The sequence below is a fragment of the Equus asinus genome, chromosome 1 (assembly GCF_041296235.1).
Source record: "Equus asinus isolate D_3611 breed Donkey chromosome 1, EquAss-T2T_v2, whole genome shotgun sequence".
In the NCBI taxonomy this organism is placed as follows: Eukaryota; Metazoa; Chordata; class Mammalia; order Perissodactyla; family Equidae; genus Equus; species Equus asinus.
The window spans coordinates 135,959,895-135,987,630 of record NC_091790.1 but is presented as its reverse complement, the minus strand read 5'-3'; the positions used below and the strand labels follow the sequence as shown (position 1 = coordinate 135,987,630).

General features: G+C 36.6%; 1 protein-coding gene across 2 annotated transcripts; it reads left to right on the top strand.

The window, feature by feature from the left end:
* The first annotated feature begins 390 nt into the window (after positions 1–390).
* FAM133B (family with sequence similarity 133 member B) lies at positions 391–23,465 on the top strand. 2 transcript variants are annotated; one of them, XM_014842954.3, is made up of 11 exons: positions 391–543; positions 7,194–7,291; positions 9,575–9,653; positions 10,332–10,406; positions 10,547–10,579; positions 11,008–11,070; positions 12,868–12,960; positions 14,274–14,324; positions 17,923–18,015; positions 19,907–19,954; positions 21,876–23,465. In XM_014842954.3, the coding sequence occupies exons 1-11, from the start codon at positions 520–522 to the stop codon at positions 21,960–21,962; spliced, it is 744 nt and encodes a 247-aa protein (XP_014698440.1). In that variant the 5' UTR covers positions 391–519; the 3' UTR covers positions 21,963–23,465. The 2 variants fall into 2 exon arrangements, with proteins under 2 accessions (XP_014698440.1, XP_044623257.1); XM_044767322.2 differs by lacking the exon at positions 10,547–10,579.
* The last annotated feature ends 4,271 nt before the right edge of the window (positions 23,466–27,736 follow it).

The following is a 27,736-nucleotide window of genomic DNA, read 5'->3' as shown; positions in this document are numbered from 1 at the left end:
GCGATTTCGTTAGCAACATCCATGACAGCACTGTCTCCTCCCCCTCACCCCTACTTGATGGACTCTGTGAGGGACCACGTCTGTCCTGGTCCTCACTTTAGTCCCACAACTAGCACTAGCACTATGTTAAGCACACAATAAGCGTTGGAATAATCTTTGTATCCCCTAGAATGAGTATTTCCGCGTATCAGGAATGGAAGGGAGAAAAACAACCCAAGGCCAAACGGAGGTGAGATGCCTCGTGAGGCTGTTGCACTGAGAAGTGCCCCCCTGTTGCTAGGTGGGTGACAAAGAACAGGAATCCCCCAGGCGACCCCTGGGAACTGTGAGTGATCGCCGGCGCCGGCCTCTCCTCCGCGGCGGTAGGTGGCGCTGTATCTGGGCGCGGCCACCCGGTCCGCACGGCGCCGCTCTCTGGGCGGGGTGGGGAGTCGACAGAAGGACCTGCGGCGGGCCCGTGTCGGTCGCCTAGCTGGCCTCGTCTCTCTCGGCGTCTGACTGTGCGCTCAGTCCACCACTATGGGGAAGCGGGACAATCGGGTGGTGAGTACCTGGGGGGAAACAACGGGGCGATGCGGGGCCCGGCAGCTGGAGAGCGTGACCCCTCGCTCTTCCCGGCCTGGCCTAAGGGTCAGCGGCGGCGCTCGGACCTCGAGCCGGGAGACCCAGCTCCCCCGACCGCCGCCGGGCCCCGACGCGCGTGCGCCGTACACGCTGTTGGCGCCTTGGAGTCCCCCACCGTCTCCTCCCTCTTTCTTCTTCTTTCTGGTCCGCATCTTTCCTCTACCACCTCCAACCCCGCCGCACCCTCTGGCAGTGCTCCCTGGCTCCCTTCCCTCCCGCTCTCGGGCCAGCAGTGTTTTTTTTTTTTTAAGAGCTGCAAGGGCTCAGGGAGACCTGTCTCCTCCAGTACGTTAGTGCGAAGTCTGAGGCCTATGGAGGCGCCAGGACTCACCTCCTCTGAGTCGCCCACCCCGTCTCCGCGCCCCTCTTGTGCGGGGGACGGGGGGTATGGAGGCGCGGAGGCCTCGGACGCGGTCCCTGCACCCGGGAGCCGGCAGCGCCCCCCAGTCCTAGCGGCAGGAGAGCTCCTGTTGAGAACCAGGATGGAAGCGTTTGGCTTTTTGTGCCCAGCGCCGCCTGGCACCTCGTAGGCTGGCCCTGTGAAGGAATGAATGGCGTGAAAATAGTTGACTTTGGAGTCAGGCGCAGACTAGAATGTCAGTTTTGGTCCCCCAGGAGTTGGGGGACCTAGGGCAAGTTGCTTTTCTTCTCTCAGCCTCAGTGTCCTCATCTGTAAAATGAGATCACTGGTTATCCACAACCCTGCAGAAGAATTGAGACCACAAAAGGCAAGATGGCCAGGGAATGTTTGGCATGAAAGTTATTACTGTAGTAAAAGAGATACATAAATAAGTAGTAGAATAAGAAATGATATCTGACAGAAATTCCAGGTTCTGAGGACATTCAGGAAAGAAAGTACTTTGGGTAGGTGGAGATGGGAAGGAGGCGTTCTAGATGGCTTCTAGGTTGGTTTGGAAAGCCCAAGTTTGAATCAGTTTGGATGGGCAGTAAACATAAGGGATTAGCAATAAGTTTAGGTTGCAAACTTACAGTTCTTGGGGTTGTCTTTGACAGAGTTTTAACCACTCTGCAGTAACATGAAAAAAATAAATGGAGGTAAAGCTAATGTACAAAACTTAATGAACCAGCTTTTTAATTCAACGATTATTTCCTTTGCAGTTTTTTGGGTGTGTGGGAAGTGCCACAAGAGCTTTACTTTTATGAAATGATGACATTTCCCATCTAAAATAAACATTTGTTTTAATTTTATATAGTCTTGATAATCAAAGATATCCAGGAACCACAGTAGTGAATCTTGATTACGAGGTTGAGGAATGTTCTTTTCTCCTGCTTTCCTGGCTGGACGGAGGTCAGACCTTGTTGTGATATCCTGATTCTCATGGAGTTGAGATGGTTTCTGCTGGAGCATCCTTAGGTTTGAAGTGTTGAGTGTTTGGGCTCTTAATGCCCTTGGGCCTTGAATCTTGAAATTGCCAGAGCTTGGATGCAGTTTCATACAGAGGCCTAAGATGTTTTGTTTTACTGGGAAAAAGTGTTGGTTTATACATCTCTTTAGAGCATTAGAAAAACTTTTCAAATGAGCTTTATTTACCAGAGCATTTTGATAATAACTTTGGGCTCTACGTGTTATTTGGTATGCTGTCTTGGCACAATGTTCTGGTAACATTTTGTTTGTGCTTCGAAGGATGTGAGAATGGAAACATGAAATTAAGAGGTAGAAGACAGGTTGTTTAATTCGGTCTCCTCGTTGCATGGAGGAAGTGAAGGATCTGTTTAACTGGGACTATAATTTGGGTCATCTGATACTTAGTTCAGTGCATCATTACTCTTGATTTTTTGAATGTTTGCCTCTGAAAATACTGGCATTTTCTTCTTGCATTGACGATAAAATCATAGTTTTAAAGATGACAGGATTGCTTTCTTAAAAAGCCATGAAATTTCAGTTTGAAAGTTTTTTTTTTTAAATGGACTTTATTTTTTAGAGCAGTTTTAGATTCGCAGCAAAGTTGAGCAGGAAGTACAGAGAGTTCCCCTCTACTTCCTCCGCATAGTTGGGCTCAACCTCCCCCGTCTTCAACACCTGCACCAGAGTGGTACATTTGTTACAACCAGTAAACCTAGACTAACACGTCATTTTCACCCCAAGTCCATGGTTTACTTTAGAGTTCACTCTGATATGGTGCATTCTTGAACAGTTTTTTTTTTTTTAACTGAACATTTTAATACTCAAGATTTGTAAAGGGCTCTTGAGTTTATGATGGTCATCCTTTGTGCCCGTTGTTTAACAGAAGTTACCTTCACGTTCTTTTCTGTTACTTTGTGCCCTCTAAACAGATGTACTTTCTAGATAAAAGTAGGTAATCAAAGTAACAGTTGAAGTTCTGCACATTTAGTCCTTAGCAGTTGTACTGCATTGCTCTTTTCAACCTGCCCACTTATGTATTCCCTCGAGCTCAGTTTGCCATTCTGAGTTTCAAAAACAAATTGTTTGGTTACCCAAACTCATGCAGCGGTTTGGAGCCACAGATAATTCTAGTTACATATGAATGCATTTGACTTTATAGGGTCACAGTACTTAAAGCAGTTAAGTCATAGTGAGATGTTTCAAGAAACTGCACAATTTCTTTATTTTTATTTATTTATTTATTTTTGAGGAAGATTAGCCCTGAGCTAATGTCTGCTGCCAGTCCTCTTTTTGCTGAGGAAGACTGGCCCTGAGCTACTGTCTGTGCCCATCTTCCTCTACTTTACATGTGGGACGCCTACCACAGCATGACTTGCCAAGTGGTGCTGTGTCTGCACCCAGGATCTGGACCAGTGAAACCCCGGGCCGCCCAAGCAGAACGTGTGTGCACTTAACTGCTGCGATACTGGGCTGGCTCCCAATTTCTTTATTTTTACTGATACCTAACCACCCACCCCCTTAATGTTAGGAGCATTATTTTTCACACTGATGCATAAGTGAAAAAGCTTTACCTTTGTAAGGTACTTTTTTTGTTTTAAAAACCTTGCTGTTTTCCTTAGTAAAAAGAAGCATTGTTGCTTAATGATTATGAGCACAAACTACCAAGTGTTTTGCAGGGAACCTAGCACATTGCTGTTATAATTGAGATAAATAATGGAGATATTTGGAGTGTACTTAGCAGGCTGAGGACAGTGTTTATGGTCAAAAGCTTGAAAGTTAAGCCTGTTGCATACTCAATGATAGTTCCTGTAATTGTACCATAGATTGTGTATAACTAATAGTCTTAGCATGGGAATATACTTCACTATTTTATTTTTCTCTGAAAGATAAACAGTAAGATAGACTGGTGTGTACTTTGGAAAAGCAGTTTCACAGTAGACATTGACACAAAAATGTTAATATGCTTTTAAGATATAAGCTACAAAATTTGAAGACTAAAACGTGTTAAATGTTGTGTTGTGATTTTTTTAAAATTAGAATAAAAAATTACCATTGTACTATTTGTAAATTTTTACTTGAAGACAGTTCAGCTCTTGAATCGGAGCAGCAACATTGTGGTTGAATTTTTCTTATTTTGTTTATCATTAATAGTATGATAAAGTTTGTGTGTAGTTTTTTGGGGTTTTTTTCTTTTATAAAGGTAATGAGTTATTTAAAAATTTTTTTCTCCACTGTATGAAATGATGAAAGTAGGCATCTCCCTTTACATTTTAGTGCACATAGATCTAGATTTTTAGTAATTATAGCTATTTATTAAAATAGTATCTTATTTTTGGGTACCTTTCTTTTCCTTTTCACTTGAGAAATCTTGGACATCTGTCCGTATCAGTAACAGTACATCTACCTCACTCTTTTTAATGACTACACAGTATTTCATTTTGAGAGTATACTTTTAATATATTTAATGAATCTCAATTTGATGACTAGTTGAGTGTGTCCAGTTTTCCCTATTTTAGTAATTTAGTTTTGAAGATCCTGAATATATTTGCATTCTTTGGAAGTAAACAGTTTTTGCAATTTTAAACTTAAAATGTTTTATCACTAGGTATTGCTAAAATTATGACATGATACAAAAGAAATGAGGTGATAGATGTTACACTTCTCTTTTAAAAATGATGATCTTAACTTGCACGTTGTACTTGCTTCTGGTTATTAGGATTGTCAGTGTCATTAGCTGAGCCATAATTCCTCTGTTGCAGCCTCTCTCGTTGTCATATTTCTACATGAACTGATTGAAATTCTTAGCAAAGTCAGTTGAATGAAATATATGAGGGTGTAACGTCTAGCCCTTATCCTCTAAACATCTCCAGCCTTAGGAGCTCTAGCATTCATTCCTGCCTGTAAGAAAATTGTGTTAAAGGTTTACCTTTTTCATCTCAAGTAATGAGGCAGTGACCAATTGAATGAAAATAGTTCTCTGTATGTGTTGTTTATAGTGACTTTACATTGTGTACTCTGCCAGAGAGAGCTGAAAATATATGACTATTATTTATTGTGAAGATGGGAAATGTTTGTCATTTTTACGGATTTTGTTAAGTAAAACATAACAAATAACATTGTTTCATTTCACTTCTTTTGGAATGTTAAGTATTAGGTTTATGGCCTTAAAATCAACCTTGGCAATACAGTCATGTGCTGTGTAACGACATTTCAGTCAACAATGGACCACATATATGACAGTGGTCCCATAAGTTTAGTACCATATAGCGTAGGCCGTACCATCTAGGTTTGTGTGAGTGTGCTCTATGATGCTTGCACAACAACGAAATCACCTAACAATGCGTTTCTCGGAACATGTCCCCATTGTTAAGCGACACATGACTAGTCGTTTTCAACCAAAATTCTTTTTACTTAAAACTACTTTTATAAGAGTTTTTATAAATGTTTGTTAAATTAAATTTGGAAAATTAAATGTGAGGATCAAGAGGTTGACTATGAATTAAAAACTAGATTTTCTGTCAGCAAAATGATTTTAATAAAACATCTCTTTGTTCAACACTGTCATCAACAAGTCTGCTTTATTTTGTCTCAATATGTTTTTGAAAAACATGTCTAAAAATGTGTCTTTCTGCTCTACTAAGTGCAGGATGCAGAGCATAATTTAATTTTTTGTAGATTTTTTTATTGTGCTAAAATGTACATCACATAAATTTCACCATTTTAACCATTTTTAAGTGTATAGTTCAGTGGCATGAAGTACATTCAATGTTGTGTCACTGTCACCACTACTCATTTCCAGAACTTTTTCATCATCCTGGACAAGAAGCTCTGGACCCATTAAACAGTAACTTCCACTCACCTCTTCCCCTCAGCACTGGTAACCTCTATTTACCTCTGTCTATGAATTTGCTTATTCCAAGCACCTTATATGGGTGAAATCATACAGTGTTTGTGCTTTTATGTCTGGCTTATTTCAGTTAGCATGTTTCCAAGCTTCATCCATGTTATGGCGTGTATCAGAATTTCGTTCCTTTCTAAGGCTGAATAGTATTCCGTTGATGCATATACCGCATTTTGTTTATCCATTCTCCTGTAGGTGGACATTTGTTTGTTTCTGTCTTTTGGCTGTTGTGAGTAATGCTGCTGTGAACGTGGTGTACAAGTATCTGTTTGAGTCCCTGCTTTCAGTTCTTTTTCAATTCCGCTTAGAGGTGGTGGATCATATGGTGACTCTGTGTTTAACTTTCTGAGGAGCCACCAGACTTTTCCACAACAGCTGCACCATTTTATATTCCCACTAGCAATGCATAAGGGTTCCATTTTCTTCACATCTTTGACAAAATTTGTTCTTTTCTTCGTTTTTGATAATAGCCTCCCTAGTGGGTGCGAGGTGGCATCTCATTGTGGTTTTGATTTGCATTTGCCTAATGGCTAGTGATGTTGAACATCTTTCCATGTGCTTATTGGAATTCGTATATCTTCTTTGGAGAAATGTCAGTTCAAGTTCTTTGTGCGCGTTTTAATTGAGTTGTTTGGGTTTTTTGTTATGAGTTGGAGGATTTCTTTATGCATTCTGGATACTAATCCCTTATCAGATATATGATTTGCAAATCTTTTCTCCCTTTCTGTGCATTATCTTTTCACTCTTTTGATAGTGTCTTTTGATGCACAAATATTTTTAATTTTGAAGAAGTCCAGCTTATCTATTTTTTCTTTTGTTGCCTGTGCATAATTTAATTTTTAATGTTAACAACTTGTGAATAAAATTGCCATCAGTATGGCATACTATTTCCTGAGGTGGAAGATATAGTAGAATAAGCAGTGGATTTAGAGTTAAATCTTCTTTCACTTCTTTGGAACTGAGTTTCTTTACTTGTCAGTGAGCATAATATTTATCATCTTCATTGGGCTTTAGGAGAAAGCACTATAAAGCCATCTCACAGTAAGAAAGAGGTATCGTTATTATTTTCATCAAATCTCTGGTAAAAACATAGTTTCTGTGAAATAGCATTATTACTCATCTCCCAAACTTTTGAGGGTTATTAGAGCGTTAAATTTGTTTTTTGTAATGAAAAGTCGGTTGTCACATTGTTCATACTTTGGACATAGTTTGCATTTATAATAAATATTGCTTAATAAATAAGTGAGCTTTTGCATTTTTATTGGTTATTTTAATGGAGTTAATTTCTGTTCTTTCCTCAAGGCCTATATGAACCCAATAGCAATGGCCAGATCAAGGGGTCCAATCCAGTCTTCAGGACCAACGATCCAAGATTATCTGAATCGACCAAGGCCTACCTGGTATTTGTGAAACAATTTACCTATTGATAAGGTTTTCATAAATTATTTTTTTTGCTGAGGAAGACTGGCCCTGAGCTAATATCCGTGCCTATCTTCCTCTACTTTATATGTGGGGCACCTCCCACCACCATGGCTTGACAAGTGGTGCCATGTCCTTACCCAGGATCTGAACCGGTGAACCCTGGGCCACCGAAGTGTAACGTGCAAACTTAACTGTTGCACCACCAGGCCAGCCCTGGTTTTCATAAACTTTTTAAAGGTTGCTGTTACAGTGTTTGTTGATTGCCAAGCAATTGCCAGATACCTAATTTTTGAAGTAATATTTGATATGTGCTTTCTTTTGAATATATGAAATAAATACATGCGTGTAAAACAAGCATTTGAGAACCCATCACCCAATAAAGCTAAAGCAATGCCAAATAACGTTTTCATACCAACCTCTTCTCTGTCCCCTAAAATAGACCTTAACCTTGCAGTGTCCTAAGCTATTTAAAAAGGTAGGTTTGAATAGTCTCACCCGCCATTGAGGTGTAACTGTGTGTTAGGAAGGGTAATGTTAGGCTTTATTTTCTAGTTTTTTTGTTTGTTTTGTTTTTCTTTTTAAAGATTGGCATCTCTTCTTTTTTTCTTCTTCTTCTCCCCGAAGCCCCCCAGTACATAGTTGTGTATTCTAGTTGTGAGTGCCTCTGTTTGTGCTATGTGGGACGCTGCCTCAGCATGGCCTGATGAGCCGTGCCATGTGTGTGCCCAGGATCTGAACTGGTGAAACCCTGGGCTGCCAAAGCGGAGTGCGAGAACTTAACCACTCGGCCACGGGGCCGGCCCCTATTTCTGGTTTTATCTGCTGGCTTTTCAATGAGTTAGAATTTACCACTGTGAAAATTTTTGTTTTAAATTGTTGATTTGGGGGTATTTTGCTGTTGTTAAATGGCTCTGATCTTTTGTAAATAAAGCATAGCACTGGCTTTATTATTTTTTAGTCTGTCTGTCTTCCTTATTAAATACTCTGCTCCTGAGGTAACATGACAACCTTCAGGGTTGTTAGCTTTAGAATCCTTCTAAGTGCCCCTGAAAGCTGGACAACTATAGTTGAAAGTTGTGCTTACATGTTAGGGAATCTTGGAGTTAAATTAGTAAGCCATGTCCAACTCTTAACAGTGTTCATGAGCGCTGTTGTTAACTGTTGCAACATACCATAAAATAAAATATCCTAAACAAAGTATATTTGTCTTTAAAAATGGGGGAAAGAATGAGCTTTAAAGGGGAATTGCACAAGCAAGTATCTTACATGTGTGTCAGAGTCCCCAAGACAGCCTTCAAGAGTTGAGGTTGGGTAATTCACTAGAAGGACTCACGGATAGTTGTACTTGTGGGTAAGATTTATTACCACGAAAGGATACCAGCCATAATCAGCTAAGGGAAAAGGCATACGGATCGAAGTCCGGGGGAGACTGGGTGCAAGCTTCAAAGGCTTCCTTTCTTGTGGAGTCACACAGGACATATTTAATTTTTGGTAACACATGTGAGATGTTGCCAACCAGGGAGTTCATTAGAGGCTTTCAGTGTACCCAGGGTTTTTACTGGGGACTAGTCAGCCTCTGCCTACCAGGTGTCAAAATTCCAGACTCCCAAAAGGAGTACAAGTGTTCAGCCTAAACTCTAGTCTTAGTATAGTTAGGCATAGTGAGCCACTCTTATCAGGGAGTGGTAAGGACCTTCGCAAAATTCAAGTTCCCAGATGCTAGCCAGAGTGAATACTTGTAAGAATAAGTAGTCAGGTATGCTGTATTAACTGTTTTCTGCACGACACGTGAGGTACATTATAAAATGGGTGATTTAGTAGTAGAATATAATAGTTCAGCCAAATAGACCTTAGGTCACCCTAATCCTGAGACTACTAGCTCTGTGCACTTGGGCAGATTTCTCACCTTCCTTAAGCTTCAGCTTCTATATCTGGAAAATGGGGATAATAATACTCTATTTTTTCACAGTATTGTGAGGATTAAAGAAAAATGTATTTAAAACAGTGCCTGTTGTATGTTTGGTGTATTAGCTTTAATAATCCCTGTTTCGAAGAGGAGTGGTTAGTGTTATCTGACAGACTTTATTATGATTGATTTACAAGGATGTGAACAAAGTAATTTGAAATGTTTCAACACTGGAATGGAGGTTTATTAGGATATTAAGAAAAATTTATTTGTGGAATTTTGTTGTCTTGTTTGTAAGCATCCGTCTCTAATTTGAATTGCTCGAAAACTTATTTGTACATTCTGCTTTTTTAAGGGAAGAAGTGAAAGAACAACTAGAAAAGAAGAAGAAAGGCTCCAAAGCATTGGCTGAATTTGAAGAAAAAATGAATGAGGTTCGTAAATGGTATCTTTTGAAAAAATAGACTAATCTTTTTTCTTATAATAAGAAAAATGAAGTCATTTTTTAATAAACCAAAGGTTTAGGCATAGCTCTTTAGGTTAAGGGGCTCTATATTTTAGAAGTGTTTTTGTTATATTGAATACAAGTTTGTATATAAATGTATGATTTCTTTAAAAAAAAAGGGAAACCATCTTATAGTAATTTAAACCATCTTAAAGTTTACTGAATGTTAGGTTCTCCCCTTCTCTTCCCCTACCCCATGCCCCTATCTTACCCTGGGATTTCCATGGTGATGTTTTCTTGTTTTCATTGCAAACATGTGTATAGTATTTTAGCCACAGTCTAGATTAATTCATCTTTTATTGTTTGGAAAGAGAATCTAACCATCTTTGTTAAAAAGAAAAAAGTCCTCAGCCTCAGTAATATAACTTCTCTTAATGGACAGCGGAGAACTCTCACCACTTAGTATCCTCTTTGAAAAGAGATAGTAGAGTCTCCTTTGGTGCTAGGGTAAAGGATTCTGGCGCCTGGAGTATCTTTTGACTGTAATTAGAGGCTGAGATGGGTGAGAGGCAGGAAGGATGGATGGAAGGAAGTAGTGGCTCTCTAAATACTAGCTACTGTAGAATGGGATAGATAGCCTCTGATGGTGTTTATAACCTTTTTGCAGAACTGGAAGAAAGAACTAGAAAAACACAGGGAGAAATTATTAAGTGGAAGTGAGAGTTCATCCAAAAAAAGACAGGTAATACCATTTTTAGTTTATTGCTATTCTTAATCTCATAGTTGAGTTTTCATAATGATGCTGCATACTACTATTAATAGATACATTTGAAAACTCACATCACCTTACTTAGGTTTGTACTTTTATATGTTTGCTTTTAGAGGAAGAAAAAAGAAAAGAAGAAATCTGGTAGGGTGAGCAAAAGTTTTCCATTTTTCTGAATGTTACAGTTAAGATCCTACCAAAAAAAGTAAGAATAATTTATATAACCTGTATGCTAGCTCTACGTGAGTCAAGGAACCTGGAGGGCTGTGGTAGTTATGGTGGTTTTGTTCATTAGTGATACAAAAGAAAGGTGCCAATCTGCTTAGAACCTACTACGTACTCTATTGCTGTTAAAGAGGGAAAATTGACTCTTATTGCCACAGGTGGTGTTACTTTGTTGAATTTTTTTGTTTTTGTGGTGAGGAAATGTGACATTTGACGTTTCAGTATTTAAGTCTTATGAATATGACATCTGTTTCTCAGACAGTAGATTGATTTTGTTAAGTGTTTGGGAGACTTAGTAAAAAAAAAAAATTCCTGCATCTCACAAGCTTTAATTGTTTTGTGCTTGGTCAAGTATTCATCTTCTTCTTCATCAAGCTCTGATTCTTCCAGCAGTTCTTCGGATTCTGAAGATGAGGTAAGGTTTGCCTGTAATAACTCATGAAATATCTGTAATTTCTTTAATGACAAAGGAAATGTTAGGAAATACCTGTTAAAAATATTTACTTCTTGGTTTTGATAAATGACCCATGATTGAGAGTCCTGACATGAATAAATAGATATTTAAGTATTAGTATGTGTATTTTTTAGACTCCTAAATTTGTCGTGTTCATTTAAAAATATCAGTAGAAGAAATGGACTTGAAAAATCTAAAATTGACTTAGATGCTAGGGATTACATTTGACTCAATTCACTTGACTTTTTTTTTTTTTAGTGGTCATAATAGTTTATAGCATTGTGAAATTTCAGTTGTACGTTATTATTTGTCAGTCACCATATATACGTGCTCCTTTACCCCTTTTGCCCACCCGCTTATCCCCTTCCCCTCTGGCAGCCACTAATCTATTCTCTTTATCCATGTATTTGTTTGTCTTCCACATATGAGTTAAATTGTATGGTGTTGGTGTTTGTCTGGCTGATTTCGCTTAACATATACCCTCAAGGTCCATCCATGTTGCAAATGGGACAATTTTGTCTTTTTTTTATGGCTGAGTAGTATTTTCTTGTATATATATACCACATCATCTTTATGTGGTCATCAGTGGATGGGCAGTTGGGTTGCTTCCACGTCTTGACTATTAAGAATAATGTTGCAGTGAACACAGGGGTGCATAAGTCTCTTTGAATTGTTGATTTCAAGTTCTTTGGATAAATACCCAGTAGTGGGATAGCTAGATCGTATAGTATTTCTATTTTTAATTTTTTGAGAAATGTCTATACTGTTTTCCATAATGACTGCCAGTTTGCATTCCCACCAGCGGTGTATGCGAGTTCCCTTTTTTCCACATCCTATCCAATATTTGTTGTTTTTTGTCTTGGTAATTATAGCCACTCTAACAGGTATAGGGTAATATCTTAGTGTAGTTTTAATTTGCATCTCCCTGATGATTAGCGATACTGAACATCTTTTCATGTGCTTCTTGCCCATCTGTATATCTTCTTTGGAAAAATGTCTGTTCATATCCTCTGCCCATTTTTTGATTGGGTTGTTTCTTTTGTTGTTGTTGAGTTGTATGAGTTCTTCATGTATTTTGGAGATTAACCCCTTGTCAGATAGATGATTTGCAAACATTTTCTCCCAGTTGGTGCGTTCTTTTCGGTTTGATCCTGGTTTCCTTTGCCTTGCAGAAGCTCTTTAGTCTGATGAAGTCCCACTTGTTTATTTTTTCTTTTGTTTCCCTCCCTGAGTAGACATGGTATTTGAAAAGATCCTTCTAATACCGATGTCAAAGGGCATATTGCCTATAATTTTCTTCTAGGAGGTTTATGGTGTCACGTCTTCCTTCAAGTCTTTAATTCATTTTGAGTTAATTTTTGTGTATGGTGAAAGATAATGGTCTTCTTTCATTCTTTTGCATGTGGCTGTCCTGTTTCCCAGCACCATTTATTGGAGAGACTTTCTTTTCTCCATCGTATGTTCTTGGCTTGTTTGTCGAAGATTAGCTGTCCATAGATCTGTGGTTTTATTTCAGGGCTTTCAGTTCTGTTCCATTGATCTGTGTGTCTGTTTTTGTACCAGTACCAACTTGACTTTTCTTTATAAAGCAGGAAAGTGATATAATTTATGTTTTACATTAGTTATTAAGCAAAACATATTTACAAGCTAGTTCTTTCATTAAGTTTTGTTCATTGATAAAGTTCTGATATTAATAAGATGCATCATTAAATTTTTGAAACAAAGCAAATGTTTCTAAAAATACAATGTTTCATATAGGATAAGAAACAAGGAAAAAGGAAAAAGAAAAAGAAGAACCGTTCACACAAATCTTCTGAAAGCTCCATATCAGAAACTGAATCAGACAGTAAGGTAATATTTAAATTAGCAATATTTTGGATAGGAAAGACATGTAATTAGGTTTTTCTTTTAGTTCTTTCCTATCTTTAATTGCTCTCAGTTTAGAAATGAGATGCTATTTTTTATACTTTGGGGTTCTGTACCACTTAATATCTTACATATTGCTTTTAATTGTTCTCTGAGTACTTTCACATATATGTCTCCATGTCTCAGCATTTCCATGACAGCTTTATGATAAGCATGGCAGACATTATTTTTTCCGTTTTTGTAAAGAAGTCATAGTTGAGAGAAAAAACATCTTGCTTAAATTCATATAGCTAGTTTTAGAATTGGAAGTTCAATCTGTATCTTCCACTGTCTGGTCCAGTGTCCTTTCTAGTGTACCTAAATCTGTTCTGTACTCTCCTAATTAGCAGACACACTTGGCTCTCAAACATTAGTGGTCGTAAGAAATACGTGCAGGTTGCAATACAAATGTAGATTCGTGGGCCTCATCTCCAGAGTCTGCTTTAATAAGTCTGAGTAGACTCAAAAGTCTACATTTTTAACAGGTGTCCTCTGTATTCTGATATAGGAGTGTCCATGGACCACAATTTGACAAACTCTGTCTTAGGGTCCTAGGAGAACAAAGCAACTTCTCTCGTTTTGTGGCGGATATCTACTTGCCCTAGTGAGATTTCTTCTGACAAAATGCCTGTTGTCTAGAAAGTATTCAGGAAATGTTGGTTCTTCTCTTTGTCTTTTAAAGCAGAAGAGCCTGTTTAATGATGGGAATAGCTAACATTTATTGAATGCTTGCTATGGATTAGTCACAGTTCTAAGCACTTGACGTGTTAACTCGATCCTGTCAATAACCTTATGAAGTAGTTGTTATTTCAATTTATGGATAAAGAAGGCCCAGGGAGGTTAATAGCTAGAACTGAGGGATTAAAAAACAGAAATTCTTGCCTCCTTTCCTTCAGGAAAGCAGATTGGTAGATATCTGAGCACAGTGTGAATTAGAACTCCAGTGCATGTGACCACCACAGGCAAAAATAGGCAATGGCATAAAGTCTTATTTTAAAATAAACCATGTGGTTATTACAGACAATATCTGTCATTTTAGGTGTACATGGGTTTGATAGACAGCCAGATAAATGAAGAAGCCTCATTTCCTTACAAGCTCTTATATACACAACATGCATTTCTCCTATGTTTTCAGAATAAAATTCCGATATTGAAGTAAACTTTCTTCAGGCATAGAGCAAATCACCATTTTGGTGTTTTTGTCCTTAGAATGCTCTGTCTTTTACATTTAAGATTAACATATATGTTTGTTTGTTTAGGATAGTTTAAAAAAGAAAAAGAAGTCAAAGGATGCGACTGAGAAAGAAAAGGTAATTATCATTTTACATTGCCTTAGGATAGTCTGTCATCTTCATTTACTTCAAGAAATTAACAATGTATTCCCCTTTTTAACTTGAGACTTCTTTCTTTTACTGTTACGGCATTTCCTGTTAATTTAAGGAAATTACTTATTGGATTCATTGTTGAAGGTAAACAATCAGAAGAGTATTCCTGCAGAGTTTGGATTTGTGTAGATTAATGGATTATCTCAGATTAAAAATTCAAAATAATGGAGATTAAGCATTTCTTTTGTTTTCTCAAGTCATTTTAAAGGAGGCCCTTTTAATTAAAGAACATGGACTTCTGTTTCAAATGAGTGACCATAGATAAGTTTTGGAAAATCTTTTTTAGTACTGTAAGTAGATGTTTTATCTTCATTTATAACAACTATAATTAATGCTAAATTTATGCCTACTTATGTTTCTGATTTGCATTTAAAAATCTTCTGATTATTAAAAATAAAAGCCTAAAGAAAGCAATTACCAATGAAAGAAAACTACATACCAGTGTCACTATATTTTATTCAGTCTTTTTATATCATTTTTTAAAAATTGAGGCAACGGCCCTGTGGCCGAGTGGTTAAGTTCACGTGCTCTGTTTCGGTGGGCCAGGGTTTTGCCAGTTCGGATCCTGGGCGTGGATATGGCACCACTCATCAGTCTATACTGAGGTGGCGTCTCACACAGCACACCTAGAAGGACCTACAACTAGAATATACACCTGTGTGCTGGGGGGGTTTGGGGAGAACAAGGGGGGGAAAATATTGGCAACAGATGTTAGCTCAGGTGCTGATCTTTAAAAAAAAAAATTGAGATTCACATAGTGTGCTATTAACCATCTTAAAATTACAATTTGGTGGTACTTAGTCTACGTATAATCTTGTGCAATGACCACCTCTCTCTAGTTTCAAAACTTGTGCATCACCCACTTAAAAACAACCTATACCCATTAAGTAATCTGTTCTCATTCTCCCTTACCCCCATCCTCTGGTAACCTCTAATCTTTCTGTCTCTGTGGATTTGCATATTTTGAATATATCATATAAAAGCAGTCATACAGTTTGTCCCCTTTTGTGTCTGGTTTCTTTCACTTAGTGTAATTTTTTGAGGTTCCTCCAAGTTGTAGCATGTAGCAGTACTTCATTCCTTTTTATGGATGAATAATACTCCGTTGTATGTATATACCACAATTCGTTTATCCATTCATCTGTTGATGGACATTTGAATTGTTTCTACCTTTTTGCTAATGGGAGTAAAGCTGCTGTAAACGTTCATGTACAAGTTTCTGTATGGACGTATGTTGTAATTCCTCTTGGGTATATACCTAGAAGTGGTTTTTATATCAATTTGTAAATAAAAATCCTTTAAGACACTGAAAAAAGAAACCATCATGACCAAGTTGGGTCAATTTCAAGAATTCACAGATAAGAAATTTATTAATATGATTTGTCATGTTAACTGGACAAATGAAAGAAACCGTATGATGATTTTAATAGTTGCCAAAAAGGTGTGATGTAATTCAACATTAATTCCTGATTTTCAAAACAATTATAGAATAAGTGGTTATTTTCGTGTTTTAAAAGAAAATGTCTGCATGAAACTAAAAACTGGTAATATGCTAACATGAAATACTAAGACAACTGCATTGTGATTTTGAAGTATTTCAAAATAATATATGGTACAGAGTGATAGACACTTATATGCCTCAAAACTCAGAAACTTTTAACCACATAATTCTAATTCTGAATGGCAGAAAAGAGATCACAAAAAATAAACCATGAACAAAGTTGAAATATAATGGACAGACTTAATAAAAACTACTGCAAATACATAATTCAAAAACTTAGTGATTTTCAAAAATTAAAAAGGAATACCTCACATACACAAAGAAGTTGGTAAAATACATATTTAGGCAATTCTAAAAGAAAATACAAACTGTATTCTGATAATCAGAGATTGATATGATTGATGAAAGAGCCTAATTAAAGAGGTTTCTTGGTAAAGTGTGATTTATAATGAGTGAAATAAAAAAATGACTGTGACGGGGCTGGCCCCATGGCCGAGTGGTTAAGTTCGCGCGCTCCGCTGCAGGCGGCCCAGTGTTTCGTTGGTTCGAATCCTGGGTGCAGACATGGCACTGCTCATCAGACCACGCTGAGGCAGCGTCCCGCATGCCACAGCTAGAAGGACCCACAACGAAGAGTAGACAACTATGTACCGGGGGGCTTTGGGGAGAAAAAGGAAAAAATAAAATCTTTAAAAAAAAAAAAAAAATGACTGTGAGGTGGTGGGAGAGTGAGAAAATCATTTGAGTGAAGGGTACTTTGGTCTTTGATTTAGTCGTTATTACTAGATAAAGATTTTGCACTCACATACCTTTTGCTCTATTTCAACTTTGTTTTTAATAGCAAAGAGCCCATATGCCTGCCCTCCAGAAGGAGATGAGTTAAGAAAATTGTGGCATATACTTTCAATGAATGTCAAAGGCAGCCATAATGACACTGTAGTTGGCCTGGAAAGATACTATTGGGTGAGAAGAGCAGGTTCCAAACAGCTAGTATTTAGGTAAAATTCTAAATATACACTTAGAGAGATGTGTCGAAAAATCTTGATGTTTAATTCCTGGTAATGAGATCTGAGTGAATTTTCTTACAGTGAGCATTTATCATTTCTACCAAAATAGTAAAGCTATTTTGCAGAAACAAAATTAAACCACCTATAACCTAAGACATAGAACATCACTGTTAGTTTATTTTCTACATGATTTTTTTTGTTTATATCTTTAAAATTGGATTTGCCATATAAAATTTTGTATCATTTTTTCTCTGTAAGATAAGGTGGTGAGCATTTTTCCATTATGTGGTTTTGTTGTTTTTGTATTTATGAACTACTTCAGACATACAGAAAAAGTATATGGAAAATAATAAAATGACAACCAGCATATCCACTCTGAAGCTTAATAAATAACATTTTGCCATTCTTGCTTCAGATCTTGTTGAGATGTTTTATTTCTTAAAATATATATTTAAGTCCCTAAGTACTCCTCCAGTCTCACTCCCCTCTGTTTCTCCAGAGTTTTGCCCTTTCTCATCATTAAAAATACTTGGAGATGAAGTTTTTTTTGTGTGAATTTAACACTTTTAATGCACTAAAGGAATTACTGTGTAGAGATCCTTTTAGATTCTCACAAATAACTACCCACTGATTTTCTTTTCTGCAGCACTAGGCCTGTCTGAGTCGACACTGGGTAGAAACAAAAGAATTAGAATACAAGGGACCCAAATCTTATACCAACTATATGGTTTCTTGTGACTCTTTAAAATTCTGTCATGTGTAATTAAAGACAGTAAGGAGGATATTACATCTAAATGGATATGTAATTATTTCCTTTCAGATTTTTTAATAAAAGCATTACTTTATTGGAATTAAAGACTGAATCCTGGTAAATGTTACCAGTTTTAGACATTTCTAAAATGAAAATGGATAATTTTTGTAATAATTGGAAGAATTGTTAAATAGAACTTAGAAACAAAATTTGTGTGGCATAGTATTATATCTTTTTGAGTCAAGATAGGTGTATTTTTCATAGGACATTAAAGGACTCAGCAAAAAAAGAAAGATGTATCCTGAAGATAAACCTTTATCATCTGAGTCCTTATCAGAATCTGATTATATTGAGGAGGTAAGTATATGATCAAATCCGTTTTCTCCACTTTAAAATGTTTAGTTATTTGATTTAATAAATATGAATTAGTAAAAAGAAGTACTTTGTAAATGTTTGATTTACTCACTTTTCTAATAGGATTTACTATGAAAAAGAAATGGAAGTTGTTCTATTTCAGATTAAGTTTTGCATTTTTCCAGAAGATAGTTATATGGCTGTTATTTTTATAATTAACCATATTGTCACATACTTTTCCAATCTGAGATATTTTTACTCTTCTAATATTTTCTTTTTATTATACTACCGTTTTGATTACATGAAAGATGCTGTATAGTGTAGGGTGTATTGAAACCCAGCATTCCCTTGTTTTGTTTGGAACTACTGCTATTTAGGGAAGTGGAAAGGTGATGAGGTGGAGCATAAATGTGGGCATGATCTCCGTTTTCCTATCTAGACAATGAGGGAGTAGGGCTAGGTAATCTATACAGTCCTTTCAGCTCTACTGTCCGTCTCTGAGATTTTGTACTGTGTTGGAGTTAGAGTCCATTCTTAGTTAATTTTAGGTCTGTAAGTTATCTGTAAAGTATTTCTCTCTTGGACTTGGTTTCCTCATTTGTAAAATAGAGCCTGTAGACCCCATTTTGTAGCAACATTTTGTAATGCCCCGTGAAATGAAATTTGTAGCTAATATTACCTACTTATATATATGTGTTGTGTATATATATGTCCTACACATTTTTATATTAATATCCTCTAAAGAAATAAATACAAGACAATGTATAATTTTATTAAATTATATTTCAATACATAAATGCTTGAGCATCCCAACACCAGAAGACAAAAACTCTTAAGACACAACAGATGCATTACACATACCCTTCAAAAACCATACAATAGCGTTGTCATCAATGACATTTCCAAAATGGTGAACAATTCTCAGTAAGGCTCTGAATGAAATAAAATACAGTCTTCCCCCTATTTATATGACATTTGCAGTTCTGGGACATTCATTCTATCTTAAAAGCCTATACAGAATACTTTGTGTTCATATTACAATAAATTTAGCTTCTATATTATAAATGGGTTAATTACATGAATGTCTAGCAAGCTGTTCAAAAGTCACGTCAGGGCTGTCCTGGACATTGCATGACAGCATCCCCTGTCTTGGCCTGGTTAAATGTGGATGCAACAAAACTACTACCACCCACAGTCATTGTTAGGACAAGAATAACAACAATAAGCAATAATTTCCTAAGTACTCTCTAGAGTGCTTGTTTTAATACGAAATGTTACATTTTGACTTAACATTAAATACACATGAGCTTTATCAACTTTCAATTTAATCGATACTCATTGTGTACCACACTTTAAAAGATTGAAATAAGATATTAATGGGGTGATAATTGTTACTTAAAAGGATTTTAATTGGTTGGTTTATACTGAGTACACTGTGTATAGCTACTATTTATTGAACACCAGAGAGTAAGAGAAATACCTACTTTATTCCAGACACTTCCCCTTGAGTGTGGTTATTATCCATTTTACAGATGATGAAACGAGGGTAATGCATAGTAGAGGTAGGATTCAGAGCTTGGTCTGTTTTGTTTCAGAGCTCATGTTTTCTATCCATTGTACCTCACAGCTAATTTTAGGTGCTGAAAAGGACTATACAAGAAGCTCTCTAGAGATTTAAAATCTTAATTTCCTTTCCTTTAAATGTTTTTCATTGAATCTTCTTTGTGATAAAACACGTATTTGAGGTGTAATAAAGTATTTAAAATGTCATTTGATGGTTAAAATGTTCTTTACCTATAAATTTTAAAGATGCCAGGTATATTAGGGAATGAGAAAAAATGCCTTGAGTACAAGTGACCTATTTGTCTTCTCCACAAAAATTTAAACTTTTTAGGTACGAGCGAAAAAGAAGAAAAGCAGTGAAGAACGAGAGAAAACAACAGCAAGTATCACTTATGTTTTTATAGACAACAGTGTAGCTGTTTTTGTGTAATGTAAAATGAGTCATGCTAAAACATGATTGCATTTACTGGGACCAAGTAAGTATTTACTGGAAAAGGGATAGTCTTCAGCAGCTTCACTGAATGGGTTGGAGAAAGTTAAATAGGCTCAGGAAAAAGGAAGAATCAATACCCTAGTAGCAAATATCTCCTGTTTCCATTTCAGTATTTTACTGTTAGAAATGTAAGCTCAAACTTCTGGTTGACTTTCTTAAGCTATAATATGAAATATGAGATTCAAGTATGGCGATTCCCTCCATCTTTGAGAGTTACTTCCAGATCAACCAAATCTGGTAATAATGGAAAAAACCTCTAAGCACAAGCTGCAGTGATTAGTAAGCAGGGATTGGCAACATAAATGATTCATTAATAAAGGTGATTCTTGTGATCGTGGCAAAGCCAGCTGTGCTATTATGCAGATTGAGAAGTAAGAAAGGAGAGAGAAGGAAGAAGAGAACAAGGAGCAAAGAAGTGGTATCCAAATGAGAAGCAGACAAACCTAGAGGAAATGGATAGCAGATTATCAAAGAGTAACACAGACCACATCAGCAGAGTAACCTAGGCACACTCAGTATAAGTGTGGACTATGGCCTTTGAAGGCATTTTCTCAGGGAGAGGTAAAAGACAAATGAGAACGGTATCATATGTAGGCTTGAGGGTAAATACCCCTTCCTAGAATTTTCCTAGCTCTTAAAATGAGGGTCCTTCTCTGATAAGGTTCACCTGGTAATGTGTGATTCAGAATTAACATTTTATATGCTTCAAGACCGAGGTGACATTTAAGAGACTTTTTCTGAATGAGAACATAATTTGGGTAAAGACTGCTTTGGTCTTTGGTTAAGATTGATTGATTAATTTAAGACATAAGATTAATTTTGGATAATTGTAATTTGTATTTGCCTGCTTCACTGTTTCACGCGTTCAGCTAGGATGTATTAAGCATCTATGCAGGCACTGTTCTAGGTCTTGATAGAGCTGTTACAATGAATACAAGATAGGTAAGAGGATGATATGTGAGAGAGTGACTTTGGGGAGGGAAACCCTCTCTGAGGAGATTGTGAAAGGTTCTAATAGATAAGGAAATGCATAGAAAACTTTGTTTTTGCTACTCTTAAATGTCTTCTCTTTCCTTGGTCTTTATTTTTGTCCCAATGTCAGCTAATAGTCTGTCATTTGATACCACCTTTCCAAGTATCTGTTTCTAAAAGTTCTGCCTTCTCTTCTACATCAGAAACAGTCATGAGAGTCAGAGTTCAGCAAAATTCCAACTGCCTTTATCCAGCACAATTTGACTACATTTACTAGGCTTCAGTGGCATTTTCCTCTAAAAATCAAGCATCTGCTTTATACATCAATATTTTATACATTAGTAGTTGTTAATTTCATAATTAAAGTAGTGCTACCAGTCCAAGCAGTACATAATATCTGTGTTCCTGTTTACTTAAAAATAGCAGATATATCTGTCCTCTAGAAACTGTCATTTTACAAAAACAACTGTTTTTTCCTCTGGTGTGAGGATTCTTTTGCAGTAACTACAATGACTTTGACTTTAGAAATTATATAACGTGAAATTTAGCAGTTGGCACCATGATTCAATTGAATTTATTTTCCATAGGAAATTTTGTTAGAAGCTACATTAATGTGCTAATAACTTAGAGTTTTTCAATTTTGAAAATTGACAGGCACTCTCTTAGTCATCATATGATATTGATTATTGAGACTTTTTGAGAAATGTTTTGAGTAGCTTACTTGGTTGTGTGGATTGTTAGAAATAACTATGTAGAAGTTTAAAAGTACCATGGTAAAGTTGGTTTTAATTTGTGTATTTCCATGTAGAAATGTCTAATGTGGATGTCTTTACAGGAAAAAACAAAAAAGAAAAAGAAGCATAAGAAACACAGTAAGAAGAAGAAAAAGAAGGCTGCTAGTTCAAGTCCTGACTCACCGTAACATTAAGAAAAATCAGGATTCCTTTATAAAGTGCAATGCTGAGGAAATTTCAACTGTGAAAATTATGACATATTTACTGAAATGCATGAATTTTCTTGTTTTTAGAATTATTCTTGGACTATTCAGTAGCCACTAAGATGCCACTGTGTGAAAGGGCCATGATTGTTGCCTGCTTCTTGAACATCTTTTTTTCCTCTTCCAGTGCTTAATAACTCTGGGAGATAATGCACTGCAGTCATACTAGTGGTTAAGATATTTGGGAATAAAGTTAATATTTTTGACTAGAAGTATCTAATGATAAATCAACAGAAATTGAATCTGGATACATCATTAAGATGTAATCAGAAATGACCAGATAATTCTAGTTAACATTTTTGAAGTAATGATTACATTGATAATTCAAAATCCTTACTCTGTAGATAAGTGTATTTTAATTTTTTCCCCTTGTATACTTTTATTTACCTGGGGAAGGAGCTTTTAGGGTGGGGGGTGGTTTGCTATCTCTTTAGCTAGCAGAATAGTGTGCCTTTTATCTTCACACATCCTATTCTTGTGGACACAGTAGCCATGCTTCATGGGGAGGCCAGAGCTGGGTACAGCAGTCTTGCCCTTTACTGAACTTAGTGACATCCTTGGACTCTGTCGTATGCTGCTTTGAATGAAACAGAGAAACAGTCTTCTGCAAAACAAGAAAGCGTGAAAGCTCTGGGATTTACCTCCACTTCAATAATACTGAATGTTTTTTAGCATTAGAATGTGTTATAACATTTGAATTAATTTTGACTACACTTTTGGCTTTGGAGAGGAATCATTTGAAATAGACACTGGTACTTTTTGAACTTGATAGCTAAAGATTCTAAAATGCATGTTTTATACTGTTAAGTTTTAACCAGTCAGGAAAATTTTATGTAACCAGTAATAGTTATTTTATTTTTTGTATGAATTTTGTTTAGGCTGTAATGTTTAGCTTTTATTAACTCCTTATTCTTTCTATCTTCAATTCCTTACTGTGTTTAATGGCATACTTGCCAAGATATTTAGCATGTAAAAATCAGGGGGGTTTTTTTGTGTTTTTTTTTAACAGCTTCATATTGAAGCTGAGACTTAGCATAAACAAGTTGAGTGGCAGGCCTGGTATGCTGTGTCTTGTTACATAAACCTATTGCCAGAATCTTAGTAAATACAATGTTTTAAAAGTTTGTCTTTGTATATTCATAACAAATTATGACAAAGTTAAATTTAAGTGAGAATTACGTTATTGTTCTTCCTGTGTCCTATTTTACTAAGATTTTGTGCCTCATATCTCCTGCTGAATTGTTTACTAGTAATGCTAAAAGAAATTGATAAGTCATTTTCACTTACATTTTTATATAATCAGGTAACGTGAAATATAATTTGATGTACAATTTTGCCTGTTACAGGGGGTGTGCTAATTATAGTGGTATATGCACAAAACATTTTGGCATGACAAGAGGCTGAATAAATAGCTATTTTACTTAAAAATAGCTGTGTTCTTATCAGCTCCCTTTGAGTCACAAGTAAAGTTATAAAGATTCAGAAACACTACTAGGTGTTAAATGGTAGGTGGATAAGACACGTACCCAAGTTTTTAGCTGTAAAAATAACAGTTCTTGTTAAGTTTCCTTAAATTTTATTCTTAAAGCTTCATACTATTTTCTAATAAAAGATATCTGTATGCTCTTGAGTACACAGCAAGTTTGAGGGACATTTTGTATCCAAAAGGAAGTTTCTCAGAATTTGTTGTTTGTGAAAATGCTAAAAGGTAAGCTTATCAGGTTATTTGTTGATCAGTTTTGCTATGAACATAAAAGCGGACCTTTGCACACTGGTTCAGTGTATGATGATTATGTCCCACTAGAAGCAACTGTTCATTTTATTAGACTGGGGAAGAAGGTGATTTGGCAAAAAATTGTATTCTTTCTAGACTCTTGACTGGGCAATACCTTTTTCATTATTTCTTTGATGGTAGCCTTAACAATCTTCTAATAAGGTAAGGGAAGAAGATTTGACTGGGCGATGTTAGGTGCAAGTTAATAACATCTCTTACTTCCCCCTTGCACCAAACTACCCTTTTTCTTGAATAATTTTACACCAATTTTATAAATATGAGGCATGTTATTTGGATAATGATGCCAAGGTAAGTGCAACAAAATTGATGAATGTCTGGATAGAAAAATTGAATTTTCACCAGTACTACCTCTTTCTAATTGCTTTGGATTCATTTGGTTTCCCTTAGTATATTTAGGTGTTTTAAATGCCATAACAGCATCCTGGATTTATTTCATCCAGAGTATAAGTCCATATTCCTTCAGTCAAAATGTGCTAAAAGCCTTTGCCTAGTTTTCTTTCACTGTATAGAGAACAGTAGACTAGCCTCAGAGAAACTGAGAACAGTTATTCTTCAGACTTAAGTGACCGGTTTCACACTTTTCCTTAAGAAAAGTTTTGGGAAAGTTATTTTTTTTCTCCAGTTGTTATGCCTTATTTTGAAATTTGTTTTTATATTTTATTAAAAATTTAGTAAAAATGTAGTGTCCTAAATTCTAAAAATCAGTGTCCTTTTTTTGCCTTACCACAGTGAAGGCAGGCAGACATAGAGTAGAAGCTGTTCTCTGTAACAGGATTTGACACTAGACAGAAGTTAGAATGGTTGCCATTTTGGCCAGCTTTGGCATAATCATACCATGTTTTCCTACCAGTCAGTCGGATATAAGTTGGAGGGATAAAAGTGAGGTTTTATGTTTCTCTAGAAGTTCCCAGATTGAAGCTTCTGGTTATCATGAGAATGTGCTTAGTTAGAGCTTTCAAAGGAGATTATAACCTCTGAAGGAGCTGTTTATAGCCTGAGAAATTATTTTATTTCAACTTAAAGAATAAAGTCTTTATGTTAATTATGTATTCAGATAGGAGGGAGACATTTTAGGGGCTGGCCCCGTGGCCGAGTGGTTAAGTTCGCGCGCTCCATTGCAGGCAGCCCAGTGTTTCATTGGTTCGAATCCTGGGCGCAGACATGGCACTGCTCATCAAACCACGCTGAGGCAGCGTCCCACATGCCACAACTAGAAGGACCCACAACAAAGAATATACAACTATGTACCAGGGGGCTTTGGGGAGAGAAAGGAAAAAAATTAAAATCTTAAAAAAAAAAACTATAAAAAATAGGAGGGAGACATTTTCAACTGTAGAATTTGTGCTGAGGAAATATGAATGGCAGTAATATCAAGTACCACTTTAAGTGGTGTTTAGTGGCAAAGAAAAGATAAATGTTGGAATTGCTATAGTATTTCAGATCATAGGAGTGATGAAATCACTGCATTTCTGTTGAGTGGTAAGAACTGTTGTCGGTTGCATATTTTGCCAGTTACAGTCATGAGTTGTTTAATGACAGGGATATGTGTTGTGCAAACATCGTAGAGGGCACTTACACAAACGTAGATGATAGAGCCTCCTGCATACCTAGGCTGTATGTACTGATCTTATATGACCACCATTGTATATGTGGTCTGTTCTTGACTGAAACATTGTTATGCAGCATGTGACTGTACCTGAGAACCTTCTTTGTTTGGTCACTGGAATATTGCCATGGTCATGTTCTTTGTTGATTGTGGCATAGTAAATGGTAGAATCAGTGGCAACCCAGGACGCCCAGGCTTGGATCTGGGCTCTCTGAGAAGTCTGCAATTGTTGAAGCCACACTCAACATGGACCCAAAGGCTCTGAAGAAACTGGTGGAATCCATCAGTAATACTGTCAAGAGCTGTAAGTACTGACCAGACAACCAACACTGCCTGAACATCTTCATTCACTCAAATAGAAACATCAGTATACGTGCTAGTTAGACTTAACAGATGCTTTGTAATCCCAAAAATAGAGTTCCTCTATTTTCTATCTAATATTTTGGCCATTTTAAAAAATAGTAAGTTAACGATTATCCCTGCGCTTTCGCTAAAACTGTTTTAGTCATCAGGTGTCCTAAAATCTGTTTGTATATGTGGGAAGAGTAGCTTGAGAATACACATGACATCCTAAGTGCTAAAGGATTAGCTGCCAACCAAGAACTGATGTTGTTATAGTCTAAAATTTAGTAAGAGATTTCAAAGCATGAAGGTTTGCTTTGACGAGTTCTCTGAGTTCTCTGGCGCAAAACCCATAGCAGTGGATGATTGCTCTGCTTCAGGGGGTTGACAGAGACACATAAGATATTTTAGATGTTGAAAAGATAACGTGGCGCTTTGCACGTGACAAGTGTTTAGTAAAGGTAATCTGACTTAACGGAGTTTGTGGGATTTCTTACCCTGACAGACCGTAAAAAGTAGTCCTGTTTCTCAGGTATAACCACAAGCAAGCCTGATGGATAATTCTGAGAATCTGTTTTTCAAGTTTGAGGAAGTAACTTTTATGGCTTCATTATTGGGCGCTTACATTTTTCCTTGTGTGTGCTGGGTAGGCTAGGCACACCCTGTTTAGATTAGGCTAGGCACACCCTGTTTGAGAATCTCACTATAGACTTAATTCAGTTTCCTCTTCGTTCAGGTGGGTTTTAAATGATCTAAGCTCCTCAAGCACTTCTCGGGCCTATTTTCCAATCCTGCTGTCATACGACCCTTAAAATCCATCTGGCAGGTGTAGCCACTGTTGAGTGTAATAAATATTTGCTGTCGTTTGCTGCTTTCTTTTTTATTTTGTTTTAATGAGGTCATAATAGTTTATAACATTTATATTTTTATATACTTATATGTATATTATGTATCTAAACATTTATATTTGTATATATTATAATAGTTTATAATGTGAATTTCAGGTGTACGTTATTATTTGTCAGTCACCATATATACATGCCCCTTTACTCCTTTCACCCACCTCCCAACTCCCTTCCCCTCTGGTAACCACTAATCTGTTCTCTTTGTCTGTGTATTTATCTTCCATGTATGAGTGAAATCATACAGTATTTGTCTTTCTGTGTCTCACTTTTTCACTTAATATAATACCCTCAAGTTATGTCCATGTTGTTGCAAATGGGACGATTTTGTGCTTTTTTATGGCTGAGTAGTAGTATTTTGTATACATGTACATCACATCTTTATCTGTTGATCAGTCGATGGGCACTTGGGTTGCTTCCCCGTCTTGACTATTAAGAATAATGCTGCAGTGAACGTACGGGTGCATAAATCTTTTTGAATCATTGATATGAAATTCTTTGGGTAAATACCCAGTAGTGGGATAGCTGGGTTATATGGTATTTCTATTTTTAATTTTTTGAGAAATCTCCATACTGTTTTCCATAATGACTACACCAGTTGGCATTCCCACCAGCAGTGTATGAGGGTTCCCTTTTCTCCACATCCTCTCCAACATTTGTTGGGTTTTGTCTTGGTAATTATAGCCATTGTAACAGGTGTAAGGTGATATCTCAGTGTAGTTTTGATTTGCATCTCCCTGATGATTAGTGATGTTGAAATCTTTTCATGTGCCTTCTGGCCATCTGTATATCTTCTTTGGAAAAATGTCTGTTCATATCCTCTGCCCATTTTTTGATCAAGTTATTTGTTTTGTTGCTGAGTTGTATGAGTTCTTCATATATTTTGGAGATTAACCCCTTGTCAGATATATGATTTGCCAATATTTTCTCCCAGTTGGTGGGTTGTCTTTTCGTTTTGATCGTATTTCCTTTGCCTTGCAGAAGCTCTTTAGTCTGATGAAGCCCCATTTGTTAACTTTTTCTTTTATTTCCCTTGCTCGAGTAGACATGGTAT